The 16,089-nt window shown below is 47.8% G+C and overlaps 1 protein-coding gene and 1 pseudogene across 1 annotated transcript; one reads left to right on the plus strand and one right to left on the minus strand.

Annotated features, from left to right (window-relative positions):
- The first annotated feature begins 7,752 nt into the window (after positions 1–7,752).
- On the plus strand, positions 7,753–8,460 carry LOC146194039 (uncharacterized). Its single transcript, XM_084600153.1, has one exon. The coding sequence runs from the start codon at positions 7,768–7,770 to the stop codon at positions 8,458–8,460; it is 693 nt and encodes a 230-aa protein (XP_084456279.1). The 5' UTR covers positions 7,753–7,767.
- A 748-nt stretch (positions 8,461–9,208) lies between these two features.
- Positions 9,209–13,181, minus strand: LOC146194040 (uncharacterized; annotated as a pseudogene).
- Between the last annotated feature and the right edge of the window lie 2,908 nt (positions 13,182–16,089).

Here is a 16,089-nt window from a genome sequence, read left to right on the forward strand (position 1 = left end):
ACGCGTACGCCAAAAGTATTATTCGCCTAAGCTCACTGCAGAGGTCAAGCCCTACGTCAAAACTTGCCGGGAGCACCAACGTCGAAAGACTCTGCCGACTAAGCCGTCCGGACTACTACAACCTATTGATCCGCCAAAAGTCCCGTTCCAACAAGTCGGCATGGATTTACTCGGCCCGTTTCCGGAGTCCTCGCTCGGCAATCGGTACATTGTAGTCGCCACTGACTATCTCAGCTCATACTGTGAAACGAAAGCTCTTCCCCGTGGAACCGCCGGTGAAATTGCGACCTTTTTTATGCAGAGAATTGTACTTCGCCACGGTGCACCCGCAGTCGTTATAACTGACAGGGGAACGGCTTTCACCTCGGCGCTTACAGAGGAGGTTATGCGACTCAGTGGCACAAGTCACCAGAGAACAACCGCTTATCACCCGCAAGCAAATGAACTTATCGAACGGCTTAGTCCGACAATCGCCGGTATGATTTCAATGTATGTCGACGAGGACCATCGCAACTGGGACGCAATACTTCTCTATGTCACCTTCGCATATAACACTGCACATTAAGCAACTCGAGTTGATTAATGAGACCGAAGCCCAGCACTACATCATCCGTCATAGCCCATTTCACTTTTGCGCGTTAAATTCGTTTTTTCTGCTATGTTGAAGGCTTCTGTGCATTCGTAACAGGAACAGTGAGCAAAATGTGCTTTAGAGAAATGCTCGAACGTTTGAGAAAGATATTTTAATTGTTACACCATATACTCAATAGTACGCCTAGTTCATTGTACTTCACTGGTAGCCCATTAAAATCGCCTTTCGTCTAAGTGCTGCTCCTATCTCCAGAACAAACTTGTTGTTTCTTTAAAAAGGAAGTAAAATAGCTTCGTACGGGCCTAACTATCTGTGTTTAGTTCGGAAATAAATACATCTTTATAGTCGCTTGATAAGAATGAATTAATCAAGCCTTTATTTTATTGAAGTTATGGCTCTCGGCCGCTATTTGGCCAATTAGGAAATTTGGAGGGATGGGAGTGTAGCTTCTCGCTTTTTCATAGTTCTTCGAGCTATGTCTCGTTGCTTGCCATGTTGCCATTCCGTACGTTGTATTTTGACCTCTCTCACAAATCTCGAAGCAGGCCGCTCTCACTGCCATAGGTAACAATGACATGTTGTATAGCGGTGCTTGACAGTACCTGACGTCCTAGGGTTGGCATGCTGTCGTGTGGAATATGCGCAATTTTGTTTTCTCTCTCGTAAAAAAGATGCGCATTGCCACGTAAGATGTTTTAGGTCTGCTGCACGCTGTTCCAGCAGTGGGTGCACGTGTTGCGTCTGAGCGTTTCGTGTGTGCCGGGAAGCTACTTGCCAAGTATGTGGGATGTGTGGGTTGCGTTTATTATTAGTCTGTTGAGTAATATTTCTTGTTGTCGAGTGAATCCTTTCGTACTGTCAAACACCAGCTCTGGGGGTGTTTCATATAGCCTAAACCTACTGTCATGGTTTGTTTTGGTGCGTATATAGTGCATCATCGCTCTGTCTTTGGTGAGCATTATTTGGTAGGGATTTGAGTCTGTCGGGCTAGGCATGGAGTTGGAGTGTGGGGGCTTTTTACCTGCCAGCAAGCTTACCCGCTTGCGCGGCTGCGTTTCCACCCTCCGTGACAGTATGTCCCGGTGTCCATATAATTTGAATTTATTTTTCAACTTCCCGCATTCCTTTCAGCCTCTGCCTGATGTTGGCCACTGAGTCAAGTCTTCTGTAGATGGTGCCGTCAGCCCTGCAATCGCTGCGTTTGAGTCGGTTAAAATGCAATATCGCGCGAAATTATCTCTTATGGTTGCAGCTGTCGTAATGATGTCGCAACGGGGCCTCCCACACGGGGAGGGGCGGGGCGAATGTCTGTCCCCATGGGCCTCGGAGCAGGGTTGATTCCGTTGTCCCATACCATGGTCTGCTTCCGTTGCGTCGGATTTTCTAGTCGGGGTTGCATTTGTATTTTTTCTCCTTTGATAATGTATCGTATCCGTGGTATGCTGACCCGCTTAAGCAGCTCTTCGCTCCTCGTGTGCTTAGGGACCCCAATAACGGTGCGAAGAGTGATCCTGTGCAGCTTTTCGATGTCTTTGAGGTCACGATAAAAAAACTAGTACATGGCTGCCCCGTACAGACTCCTGCCGACAGCAATCACTCTAGGCAGTGTTTGGCACGACTTTTACCCGGCTCCATCATACTTGTTTGAAATCCGGCGAATCATATCCAACATTGGAGTCCAGTTATGCTGCAATGTATGAATCCGTTTACGAGGACTGTTGCAAGTAGAAATCTGTGCCCCCATGTCTGCTCGTTTGCAGACGTGATGTTGGGTTCTTCAGTACGTCGCGTAATCTGTGTGTTTTTTTTTTTTGGGGGGGGGGGGACGGGGGGGGGGCGTTCGTGGCATTGTTGGCATCTATGCTTAGGAATTGTGTCTTTTTAGGCGATAGCTGTATTTCCAATGCTTCTAAGCTGTGAGTAAGGCTGAATATTGCTGCTTGCAGCTCGGTCTGCATGCTCTCTTCATTTGGGTAATCCACTGCGTCCGTCCATGTGGCGACATCGTCTGCGTAGATGGTGAAGCGGGCCGAAGTGTCTCTCTAGGGCGCTTTTACTACAAGGGTCACGGCCAAGCTAAATAGCAAAGGACCGAAGATAGAGCCTTGCGGCGCCCTCCTACCCAAGTAAGAGGTTCTGAGAGTTTATTCCGAAGCTTTTTCACGAAGCCTAACAGGTCTGTTTTTAAGGAAAGCTGCATATCCAATTGTATGCTTTTTGGCTGGGTATCTCGCTGCTTATTCTTGCAGGGTTACCTGGTTTTTACACTGTAGAATGCTTTGCGCATATCAAGCGCTAGGATATAATCTGCTGTCTGCGAACCTGCGGTTGATTACCCTGCTGATCAGCCAAAACAGTCACGCGTGCCCATATTCGGCCGGAATCGTGCCTGAGCCTGATGCAACCCAGGCTATACGTATTGTATGTAATGCTGCATTTTTATGTCCATCATTCGCTCAGTCAGTTTGCAGATTGTTGACGTGATAGCTATTGGCCATAGGTTTTCTGGTTGCGTGTGGTGTTTGCCTGATTTTGGTATAGGGAAGATCAACGATAGTTTGAGTGCATGTGGCACCATTCCGGGTACCAATGAATTGTATATTAGTTAAGAACTGATGTTGGCTTTCGTCACTAAGGTTTTTCGAGCTCCTGCCATGTTACTCCGTCGTGTCGGTTTTCCGTGGGCTGCCAGTAGCTTGCCAAATGGAAGTGGTTTTTCGAGTTGTCAATCGTGATCATCGGCAATGGTTATTCGGAAGCATGCGGAAAGAGCGTGTGGATCACATTTTCCTCGGGTGCCGCAGGGTTCTTACGCAGGAACAGCTCTGTAGCTGTGGTGCGCTTTTCGTTTTCCCCGGCAGGCTTCGTAGAATTTCCCACAGCTTTTCAAGGCCGGTTTCGCGGCCGAGCGTCGCACAAGTGCTGTGCCATGTACTTGTTTCGAACTGTTGTTGGGACTCCTTGATGAGTCGATACTGGCGCTTAAGGCTCATGAAATTCCGGTGGCGCTTTCCTTTGTATCTGTATTGCTGAGTGAGGATGTTTACCTTTCGCCACAAGTTGGCAAGGTTCCTATCCATGTGTGCGGTAGAGACGTAGCCCCAGTTCGAGTGCTTAGCATTGAACTATCCTATCACCAGGATGGGGGGGGGGGGGGGGGGGGGCTTCCTGCCAGGGCCAGGGCCTTGGCGAGCCACTGGTGTGAGTTGATATTATTACTACCAGTGTGAGGTTTCTGACACATGGAGACTGCCACCATGGGCCGCTGCAGAGGAGGACATAGCTTAACTGCTACTACTTCTCTAAACTCATTAGTTATATAACCGAATTACAAATTCCTGACCTATATAGGTCAGTAATTTGTAATTCGGTTGCTGTACATTCGATTCCGACAAGGAGAGCAGCTTGACCCTTTGAATGTTGGTTTCCTCTTTTCTGATGCAGTATGGTAGGCTGCTAAAATGTATGGTAAACACGAGTAGTGAAAGGTCCTCCTGTTTTTTGCAAGAGGCCGATCAGAGGTTTCAGTTATCCGAATTGTTCCCTTAGAGTAGGTCCAATCTGCGGAAAACTTCTGCAGTTCCATTGTAGGCATATTGATCTCATTCTTATTGCGCTTCTGCGGGCATACGTCTTCTGGTCTCACCGTTTTGCTGTTGGATACTTTTGTGCAACTCTGTAAAACTTGCTTCACATTTAGTCTGTATCGCGTTCGTTATCGTTTGAAAGTCGTCCTGCAGGCTCTTTTCTAGAAGCTGTGTGTCGTTGCGTCGATCTTGCCTTATGATGCTCAGCATTTGCGCATACGCCGATAGGATAGGATAGGAAATACGTTAGTTTCTCTACGAGGGTCTTGTGCTAGTAGCGGAAGAGTTCCATCTTCCGTCTTCTCACAGGGTCGGTGTCCCTATTCCAGGGCTCCGCTGAGCTTCGCTGCTCGCTGGGCGTGCTGGATTAAACCTAGTTGGCAATCCAAATCGCCGCTGGAGAGCCGGCTCTCCCACTGTTCCGCACTCGGGTCTTTACGAAAGCTGTCGTTATTTTTACATTGCCACGTGATGTGGTATAGCGAAGGTTTGCTACCACACCATGGGCAGGTGTCTCGATATTGTGACGGGTAAATTTTGCTCAGGGTATGCAGGTTAGGGAATGTTCCTGTCTGCAGTCTTCGCCAGTACACGGCCTCTTGTTGTTTTAGATCCCGATGAGGCGGCGGATAGCGGATCCGTACCCCCTTATAGTAGTTAAGAATGTCGGAGTACGTAGGGCCGACTCGCTCGGGTAGATCGCCTTGGTCGCCTGATGAGTCTGTCATTTGAGTCAATGGTGTTTTGATTTGTTGTGACTTTATGGAGTTTGCAGCTGTTTTACAACTGGGCGACCATCCGTGCCGCCTCTTCGAACATACGCGTTGCGTTCGCCAGTGGGCACGACTGAAGTACGTTGCCGCTTCTTGATGAGATGAACTCCATTTCTTCCGGGACAGTTTTATACCCGGCACCAGATTCGCAAGTAATTCTAATATTTTGCTTTGCATGAGACTGAGTCACTGCTCAGTAATGGACCATTTGCGGAAAAACTTCTGCGCGTGCGCAGCAAAGGTACAGCCAGCGCCCTCTATAGGCGGTTTGGTTTCGGTTGGAAAACACGAGCCGTCCGCGCGTCGCGAGCTATTGAGTGGATGGTGAGGCGAGTTCTTTGGTGTGCTTTTCCGTGTGCACTATAATGCCAGCCCACTGCGTAGCTTACGGCTGCACAAATTATTTTACTGGCAGAGGAAACACGAACTTCTTCAGGTTCCCGTCCGCGAGGTTGCGTGCCGAAAAGAGAGCTGCGTGGATAGCGGCTGTACGAAGAAAGAATGAAGACGGCTCATCGTGGGTACCGAACGAACATTCTAGGATCTGCAGCGCCCACTTTATAACAGGCACGTCACTTTTAAACGCTTATGTCGCGATTTGTACGATCAGAAAGCACGTTTAATGCAGGACGGCCTTCGAAATTCGAGAGCCATCCAGACTTTGTGCCTAGTGTGTTCGGGTACTTGAGGAGTCCCGGCAATGCTGCTGTGCGTCGACATAGCAGATGGTTGAAACGACAGAAAGGTAAGAGTTTCTTTTTTATTGATTTCTTTAAGGTATGAAAAGTGCTGATGCAAAATTGAGCGCACGTATGTATACAGTCGGTCGCACCTTCCTAGGGCGCTCGAACGCACGTTTCCTTGAGCATTTATAGCAGTCGCTTCTGCTCGACGGGCGCAATGTAGCTTTTAAAGACAGGTGGACTCAAACATGATGAATGGGAATGTGTGTGTGCAATAACGTCATTTTTTTTTCAAGTACCGTGCCCTTCGCAAATGACGCAAGTGTGCTCGTCGGTGCGTCGTCTGAGTCCACTGCATCGCACCTCTGGGATTTTTTTTTTATCACGTTTGATATTCAGTGTTCGCTTTTATCGTTAGTGAGATCAGCCGAGAAACAAACGCATGTCGTGATTTGCAGTGGCTATCGTAGGGCGGCTGGCAATGGTTGCATGGTTTGAGGAGCCTGCGCGGAGAAAGCCGCGCCTTGAGTGTATGGGCACGAGTAACTTCTCCGTGTAGATTTATTGCCCAGTCGATAATAGCTATGCTTCCCGCGTTTACAAAATGCTTTGCAAAGCCGTCACTCAGATTTGCGAATGCTGAATGCAATGCCCTCAATGAAAATATTAGATTTCACTGTATTTTTGAGACATGAAATATATGGCTGCTGTACATATCCCATCCTGCTTGCTTGCATTGAGCAGTAGGTTCATGGCATAACCACTTTGGCATGGTTACAGGGGAACCTAAAACGACAGCACATGCAGCACAAAGGTGTTCAGCTGCTCCTAATGACATGCCGGAGTTGCAGCACCCTGTCAATGGTGAGACGCACTTTTCAGATTGTAATGCTCTTATAATCTTTCACCTATACCATGACGTGAAGTTTGTGATTCCATGTTGCACCTGGCTTCTTCTACAGCAGCATAGTCACATAGGGCAGTTAGATGTCATGCAGTGCCCTCACTAATTCTTTTGAAATCCTGTGTGTCAGCTGTTATGTCGCTTGCAGAGAATTATGACATGGACACTGGTACTGCACAAGAGGACACATCACATCAGGAGGACTCAGTGGGGCTGCAGCAGCCTGAAAATGGTGAGTATGCATTTGATTTCCAGACTTAATGCTCTTTGCCGAAACCATGATGTGAATGCTTTGATAGCTTGTTGCATCTGGCTCCTGCAGCATCAAACTCGGACAGGGCAATCAGATGTCATACTGTTCCCTCACTGAGAGCGTAGCATAAGCAGTTTTTCTACCTCAGACAGCTATCATGTTGCTTGCAGAGAATCCTGACATGGGCACAAGTGCTGCGAAGAATGACACAACACATCAAGAGGACTTGGAGCTGCACCAGCCTGAAAATGGTAAGTTCGTGCCCGCTTTGCAGAGCGTAATGCACTTCTAGCTTTTTCCCATGATATAATGTGAACGTTTCAGCTGCTTGCTGCAACCAGGGTGCTTCTGAAGTGAGAAACTCATCCTCAGCTTAGCGCTTTGCAGAATGCAATGCTGTTCTAGCTCTTTCCCATACTATAATGTGAACGCTATGCCTACTGGTTGCAGTTGGTCTGTTCCTGAAGTGAAAAACCTATCCTTAGCTAGGTATTTATTATAAATGCTCTGTTTCTAATCATTAGTTGTCAAAGTATACTTGCAGAGGTAGTCCTAAAGTGGTCAACATCCACTTTTTTTTTCTGTGTTACTTGCAGGTATTAAGCAGCACACCTGGCCAGACTGCTGTTGTCAAGCCTGCGCCCTGAGAAGGGTCACAGAGTTCGAACAAGCTCTAGGAAATTCCCAGAAGATCATTCTTCGGCTGGAGAAACAAAATGCAAAGCTTGAGATTCGACTTGACGCAGCTATGTCAAGGCTCCAAACTTTGAGTGCCCTTGACACGCCAAAAGAATGTATGTACTACACTGGGTTGCCCAATGCTGGCGTGTTCAACAACTTGGAGTATTTTGCACCGCGTGCACCGCGTGCTACTAGGGCTCAGATAAGAAACAGAATTATGATCCCCGTGGGAATCAAAAGCAAAGCGATCTTGCTAATGAGTTTTTTGTGGTGCTGGTTCGGCTGAGAACAGGCATGCAAGGCCGCGAATTGGCCCGCAATTTCTTCATGTCTGAAAGTGTGATCAGCCGCACTTTTGCTACATGGATAAACTTTTTGAAGCAAGAGCTGCGGCACTTAACAACTTTCCCAACTCTAGATGACATAAGGCCACACCTACCTAAGTCCTTCTATGATTTTCCTGACACTCGTGTCATTCTTGATGCCACAGAGGTCAGAATTCAGTGGCCTTTAGCAATGAATGCGCAACGCCAAACTTTCTCTCCATACAAGCACTATAACACCTACAAGGTGCTGATTGACTGCACACCGGATGGATACATCACACATGTGTCTCGCCTCTGGGGTGGTTCAAGCTCGGACAAATTCGTACTAGAAAACAGTGGTCTTCTCGACCAGCTGGAGACAGGTGATGCCATAATGGTGGATAAAGGCTTCACTTTCCCTTACTTGCCACCAGGCATTACAGTTTATCGGCCTCCATTTCGTGAGCCGCACCAAAATCAGATGACAGCAAAAGCAGTTGACGAAACGAGGCGCATTGCTTCTGCAAGGGTGCATGTGGAAAGAGCCATCTCAAGAGTCAAAAGCTTTCATATATTGGACAGGCCATTTCCAATCTCAGTGATAGATATTGCTGAGCAAGTTTTTGACGTTTGCTGCCTCTTGAGCAACTTTCGGTTGCCTCTGATTAAAGATGTCGAGTGACATGTGCGGGATTTGTAGTCTGTTTGCTAAAAAGAGAGCAGTTTAGAATCTTTTTTATTTTCTTTCTACAATTCTTGTGTTTTGAAGCAAATTTTGCATCCTTACATGCGATTATATTAAAGCATTTATGCCTAGGTTTCGTTGTTTAGTGCCCTATGGCTGCTTGCATTTGTGAATGGGCCTTCGCCCCAACTTTGAATCAATTCTATCATGTGTTTTCAGTACAACTGTGCAACCTTTACACAGCTGTAAATGTCAAAGTGTTGTATTGCAATGGAAGTGTGTCTGTCTTGCAAGCCAGTGGCTCGAGTTAGATTGCCATTTTTTTTAATTCTATAATCAGTTCGGTGCACACTGTACAGTGGCATATCCTGGTCGTGGCCCTCATGAGCCAAGAAGGCCTTAAAAACTTACAAGCTATTTCACTCTTTTCAGCAGAATACAAATGACCGGTTCATTTACAATAGAGAAAATCTCCTTTGATACCATAATATGTGGAAAGTATGATCCATCACAAGCAGATTGATATAAAGTGAAACAAAATAAATACTGTGCAACTATATGTTCACAGATTAGCAATAGATAACATGAACTGGCAGTTGGGAAACAACACATGAGCATCATTCATACCAGCAATCACGCCAGTATGAGATATCTTTCACGATTGCGGACACCACGAAAAATGAAAGCATCAATTCAGTAGTGAAAATAAAAAACATAAAATAGCAAAGAATACAGGCATCGCTACAATTTTTCAGAGTGGAGGACTGACAAAACTGATAAGTTTCTGGTAGATTCTTCTGCCCTGGATGAAATTGACTGCAGGTGATGATACGGCATCTTACACCAGCTTTTTTATTTTCATACGCAGTCCTTCAAGGGACGTGCACACATAAAACCCCTCTTTGAACTTGCTGTGCGAGACATATGTGCTGGTCGTGTAAAGCTTCCCAAGCCTTCTAACTCTCCTTGTCAGGATCTCTGGTATAAGTGCGTGCTTGAAGAAGTGCAGGAGTCCCGGCAGCATTTCCTCTGTCCAGAATTCTTTGTTGAAATTTATCCTCTCTACATGGAGGTGTGGAAGATCTGCTGGTGCATTTCCCTCAGTCCAAATGACCAAGTCACACCATTTATGGCCTGTGATTGCCATCTGGCCTTGAATTTGGTAAAAATAAGCATGGTTCTGCTTCAACACCGCACCTTCTTCAGTCAGCCTGCAGCAAAAGGTTCTGTCTTGGCAGGCGTCCTCACACGTCATCCCTCTTTTGGAGAAGGGGCACTTAACCTCGAGTAGGCCTTCTCCAATACGACTATCCTGTCAGGTGAAGCAGCTAGGAAAGGGTACTGGCTGTGAACATAAAGGCCAGTTTCTTGGACTGCTACACTCAAATCTGCAGCACGCAGCAGCTTTACATAAGCCTCTACGGCATCTGCTTCGTGCTGTCTACCATATACTATTGCTTCAGACATGGCCCTGTTACAAGGGTATACAGTATTGTTTTTAGCAAGCTGTCGGGCTTGGTACAACGGCAAATCCTTTTAAAGAGTGATGCCGTTAACCGACCAACCCGTGCTACATGCCACTTCTTGTTGGCTGCTTGGCCGACTGTTTCACTGCAAATCTGATCCCTCTCTTTTTGGCTTAGCGGATTAAGTTTCTGCATGTACTGCTGCACCTCAGTTGTTGCAGGCTCACTCCAGAGGTCGTCGCTGTCTTCTACAGGCTTTTTCTTGCATGGTGCCTTTTTGTTGCCTTGATTTGTGCGGCACACATATCGAAGTGCTTGCAGGTCTGGACCAAGTTTTTCTGTGAGTGACTCAATCTCCTCGGCACCAGGAAGTGGTGTACTGGAGCAGGGATTGTAATCGCGTCTCCGCTTCTCACGGGTAGGCTTATTGTAGCAGTATTTCTGGAATTTCACTTCATCCAAAGGCTTCCTTTGGACTTGCTTTTTTGCTGCAAGTAAACGAAGAATAGGCTACATCAGTTGTGGAATCGAATTAACTCGCACAAGCATGGCTGTTCAACATATGAGAAACTGAGTGTATTTTGTGTGTACTATTATCAGCTGTAGTGTGTAAATGTGGAATAAATAAATGAATGGCATGACTGGGTAAGCGATATGTGACCAACTGTGTAGGGCTCTTTTTGGCTGTACATTTTGTGAAGGACACAGAACAACATATGAACATGCGAAACAGTGTGTACCGTAGCAATGGTCTATTGATTTGAGCATTCACATTTTTACACATGGCCCGGGATTCGATATCCAATACTGTCACCCATTGATTTTTGAATGGGCATGAGCCCCCCCCCCCCTTTCTGTCTAGGGTAAGAAACGTACACCGGTCTTCAACCCCACATTATGCCAACAAGCACACATTCTGCTGAGCTACTCTTTGGTCTGGCTGCCCATCTGCCAGTAAAATATACCTACACCATAACATGAATGCATTATGTATTTTATAAGTATGCACCTTGTTGAAACACCTGGCTTTTAGTGTGCAGCAAGGTGAGTTAAAGTGGGTGATATACCTTCAGGAGGGACTATCCACTTGCAGAGTATATCCGTGCAAGATGGTGCATCCTCTGCCTTCGCAGCAGCACTGAAAAGCAGGCCAGCTACATGCTGGCAGGTTTCGCTGAGTCTGAAAGAAAGAGCAAAAAAAAAAGTTTCCATTACTGCACTACTATGTTTGAAATATTTGTGTTTTCTAGCCAAGCTAAGCACGCGTCTAGCAACTGCGAGATTTTTACGAACTACGGGCCGCGATGGCATAACGCGAAATATGTGATCCCGTTGATGAAGCCAGTAATACGCGTCCAGCCATCAGAACGGCGCCGTTGGGTCCTAAAATGTTCTGCCGACTAAGCACGTACATATTCAGTGAAAACCGCACGTACGTGCGCACACAGCCATGCGCTATCTCAGCAGCGGGAGCACGGTAGAGTGCAGCTTCCCATGTATCCGCGCATTCTAATAAGCCACAAGGAAAACGGCCCGTTAGTACGTGATACGCTCTCCCGTACCTAGGCGAACCGTGGCTGAAATAGTACAGCGCGTCATTTACTTATCAGTAAAGTATGCACTGTGCCCCAAGGCGTTGAGCGTAGACAGAGGAAAGTACAGTCCTATCGAAGTATAAATATGAACGTCTGATTTATTACTGTTCCATTGCCCGCGCATAGGCCCACATCCACTAAAACATTCATTTCATTCATTCATTTGGTGTTTTTCACCACACACACACACACACACACACACACACACACACACACACACACACACACACACACACACACACACACACACACACACACACACACACACACACACACACACACACACACACACACACACACACACACACACACACACACACACACACACACACACACACACACACACACACACACACACACACACACACACACACACACACACACACACACACACACACACACACACACACACACACACACACACACACACACACACACACACACACACACACACACACACACACACACACACACACACACACACACACACACACACACACACACACACACACACACACACACACACACACACACACACACACACACACACACACACACACACACACACACACACACACACACACACACACACACACACACACACACACACACACACACACACACACACACACACACACACACACACACACACACACACACACACACACACACACACACACACACACACACACACACACACACACACACACACACACACACACACACACACACACACACACACACACACACACACACACACACACACACACACACACACACACACACACACACACACACACACACACACACACACACACACACACACACACACACACACACACACACACACACACACACACACACACACACACACACACACACACACACACACACACACACACACACACACACACACACACACACACACACACACACACACACACACACACACACACACACACACACACACACACACACACACACACACACACACACACACACACACACACACACACACACACACACACACACACACACACACACACACACACACACACACACACACACACACACACACACACACACACACACACACACACACACACACACACACACACACACACACACACACACACACACACACACACACACACACACACACACACACACACACACACACACACACACACACACACACACACACACACACACACACACACACACACACACACACACACACACACACACACACACACACACACACACACACACACACACACACACACACACACACACACACACACACACACAAATATCTTAAAAAGTCTCACCCAGCAACACATTCACAGTGTGCTCCAACGATGCGGCCCGTGGCAACGATAAACCATGCCGTTGTCACATAGACACCTGACTTCATAGACGGTGCGCACGCCGCTCTCACCAAACCCAGTTCTTTGTCGGCAGTTTCAAGATTTATCTTCAAGTTCTTTACATGGCCTTCCTCCTTGAAAGACCAGCCGCGATGAGCTTGGCGAACAGTAGGTGTAGTGGAGTGCAAGTATCGCCACGAACAGTCGTTGTTTATACTACAACGCGAAAAATCCTCGCTCCACCCTGTTTCCAAGAAAGGAAATTGAATGTTGTCCTCCTCGATCATCGTCTTACGTCAGCACGCCCACGTTTCCGGCCAAGAAACAACACTAAAACAATGAAACACGCGCATGCGAACTGCTGAACACAGTCTTGCAGGTGTTGGTTTGAGACGCGCTTTCCAACCAAAACTGCCGGCGAAGCTTTCCGGCTTTCCCGGCAGGTGGCGCTCGCTTTTCCGCAAATGGTCGATTACAGTGATAAAGAAATCTTCAGCATCTCGATATTCCTTGTCAGAACATCACAGCGCCCATGTGCAGTTTTTACACTGTCTTCGCTGCGACTTACTCATAGCTTTTGCACTTTAACGTTATTGATAATTATTCGCTGATAGTCCTAAAGTTTTGCAAGTGTGTCAAACTTCTCTCACACTGTAAAATTCATTGAAGTTGTAAAAATTATTGCACTACTCATTTATTATGTATCAACATCACACACATCAGAAAGTTAATTGTTATACTTTTCTCGGTTTCAGAAAATCTTGCAGAGTCATATTGGCGCAGGTCTACACTATCACATTCTCTGACATTGGCTGCAACAAGCATTCGAATCATTCTGAGCTCGGTAAACTCAATACTCACAGCGCTCTTACGTGAACAATCAACTTCCCTGTACGGCGCGATTTCCTGCAGTGTCGGTGTAATCTCGTTTCGACGAATACTTGCACCTGGCTATCCTCAAGTAGCACAGCAGCATCGGACCAACACCGACCCAGCATTGGAAAATAATGGCACAAATGTCGTGCCTTTATTGGCATTCGACCCAAATGCAACCCAAGCCAATATATAACCGGGCTAAAAACAGATGTAGGACCTATATTTACCCACCCAAAAAGCCGGCATACTTACGATGCTGGTTTTCCAATTTCAAACCAATATTTATATATATTGTAAGCACTGTGAGTGACCTTCATCTTCATCTCAGCGTAATCATCATCGGTCATCGGGTCGTGCGAAGAAGACGAAGTGTTGCTAAGCTGTGGCTAGTCGGTAGCTGCTGCTTCGGCCTACCTGAAGTAAAAAGGTGAATTTGCTGGTGCGTTCTTCTGCCTCACAAGTGGTGGAGGTGCCTCCTGATCCCAGCGTCCTCAACGCGGCACCCCCTGGAGCTCCGTTCCGGTCGTGTTCTTGGCGGCACATCAACCGCCATGGCGCAGTCACATCCCACTGCTCTCACCGTTCCGGCGCCTGTAGCTACCGATGGGCATCCCACGGCTGCCCATGCCACCTCTGCACCACTGACGTCCCAAGGTGCACTTGCTCAGCACCATTTGACCCACCCAACTTGGTCAGTTACCTCACGTCAGCGCGACCCTCCGGTTTTCGCCGGTCTCCGCGGTGACGACGTCGAAGACTGGCTACAACAGTACGATCGAGTGAGCGCTTTTAACGGTTGGGACGCTTCTATGAAGCTACTCAACGTCTCATTCTACCTGAGTGACGTGGCTAAGACGTGGTTCCTCAACCATGAGGACGCCATTCCTGACTGGCCTCAATTCACGACACAGATCCGCCAGATATTTGGAACTGTTGGTGCTGGTCCGGCCTCTTTTCAAAAGAAGCTAGAGACCCGTGTGCAGCTTCCAGGAGAGACATACACATCCTACATTGAGGACGTACTCGCCCTTTGCCGGCGAGTTAACAATGGCATGGTCGAGGCTGAACGTGTCGGACATATTTTAAAAGGAATTGGCTCTTTTGCCTACGCAGCTCTAGCTGCCCAAAATCCCGTCACGGTGGCAGACATTCGTGCCACTTGCCAGCGACTTGACTATCTACAGTCGCGCCGCCTCAACAACACCTGGGATCCGAGCCAAATTCCCGAAACTGATCTGCGCACCATCATACGATCTATAATACGGGAAGAGCTCCACAATGATATTTCGTCGGTTCCTGCCTTCTCACGCCCACCTGCTCAACCTACTGGGTTGCGTGGCATTATCAAGGAGGAGCTTACTTCACTCAATCGTCCCATGGCTACAGAACCACCAGCCCCTCCCTACGTTCCGACGTATGCTGAAGTCACTGCGGCTCCTCCTCCTTGTCCTCCTGTCCATCACGCGCCTGTCCCACCCAGCCTCGCCGCCCTGTCCCCGCGACCACCGGTGTATGGTAATTGGCGGCCTCTCCCACCTCGTCCAGTATGTTTCTACTGCGGAATCCGCGGCCATGTAACACGCGTTTGTCGCCGACGACTGCGAGATGAGCGTGCGAGCTATGGGTACGTTCGACGTGACGACGCCTACCAGCTTCCTCCTCGCCAGTACTACACCGATAATGACCTCCGTCCCTCTTCCTCCCCGTCGACTTCTCCTGACCGGTCTAGGACAGCACGGCCATCGCGTCGTCGCTCCCCGTCACCCTTTCGCCGGACTTCGTCGCCCCTTCGCCCTCCATCTTCAGCTTCTGCCCGCCAAACGGAAAACTAACCTGTGCAGTTTCCGGAGGTAAAACTGCACCGCCTGTCGTCGCTCCAATTCCTCCTCTGCTCCCATCAAACATGTTGACTGTATTCCTTGAGGGACATGAACTGGAAGCTTTAATTGATACCGGCGCCGCTATTTCTATTATGAAACTTGACTTGTGTTTAAAACTGCGAAAAGTGCGCACACCTTATACCGGTCCTCCTTTACGTGCTGCAAATGGACAGAATATTAACCCTTGTGGAGCGTGTACAGCCCGAGTCACCATTGATGGCATCTTGCACTTCATTGAGTTTGCTGTCCTATCCTCCTGCGTCCATCAACTCATCTTCGGCTGGGATTTCCTCCAAAACGCCTCAGCAGTCATTACGTGTTCCCCTCCCACTATTGAAGTCACTGAATGCAACATTCTTGCCGATAGAGAACCACTTTCTTCCCGTATAGTTATGCTTGCCGATCACGTCCTCTATCCGGGCAACGAAGATATTCTATC

The sequence above is a fragment of the Amblyomma maculatum genome, chromosome 4, assembly GCF_055883805.1.
Source record: "Amblyomma maculatum isolate TAMU_Amacu chromosome 4, ASM5588380v1, whole genome shotgun sequence".
Lineage (NCBI taxonomy): Eukaryota > Metazoa > Arthropoda > Arachnida > Ixodida > Ixodidae > Amblyomma > Amblyomma maculatum.

What these genes read in the sequence shown, in the direction of transcription:
- LOC146194039 (XM_084600153.1), top strand. Translation starts at nt 7,768, where the DNA reads ATGCAAGGCCGCGAATTGGCCCGCAATTTCTTCATGTCTGAAAGTGTG.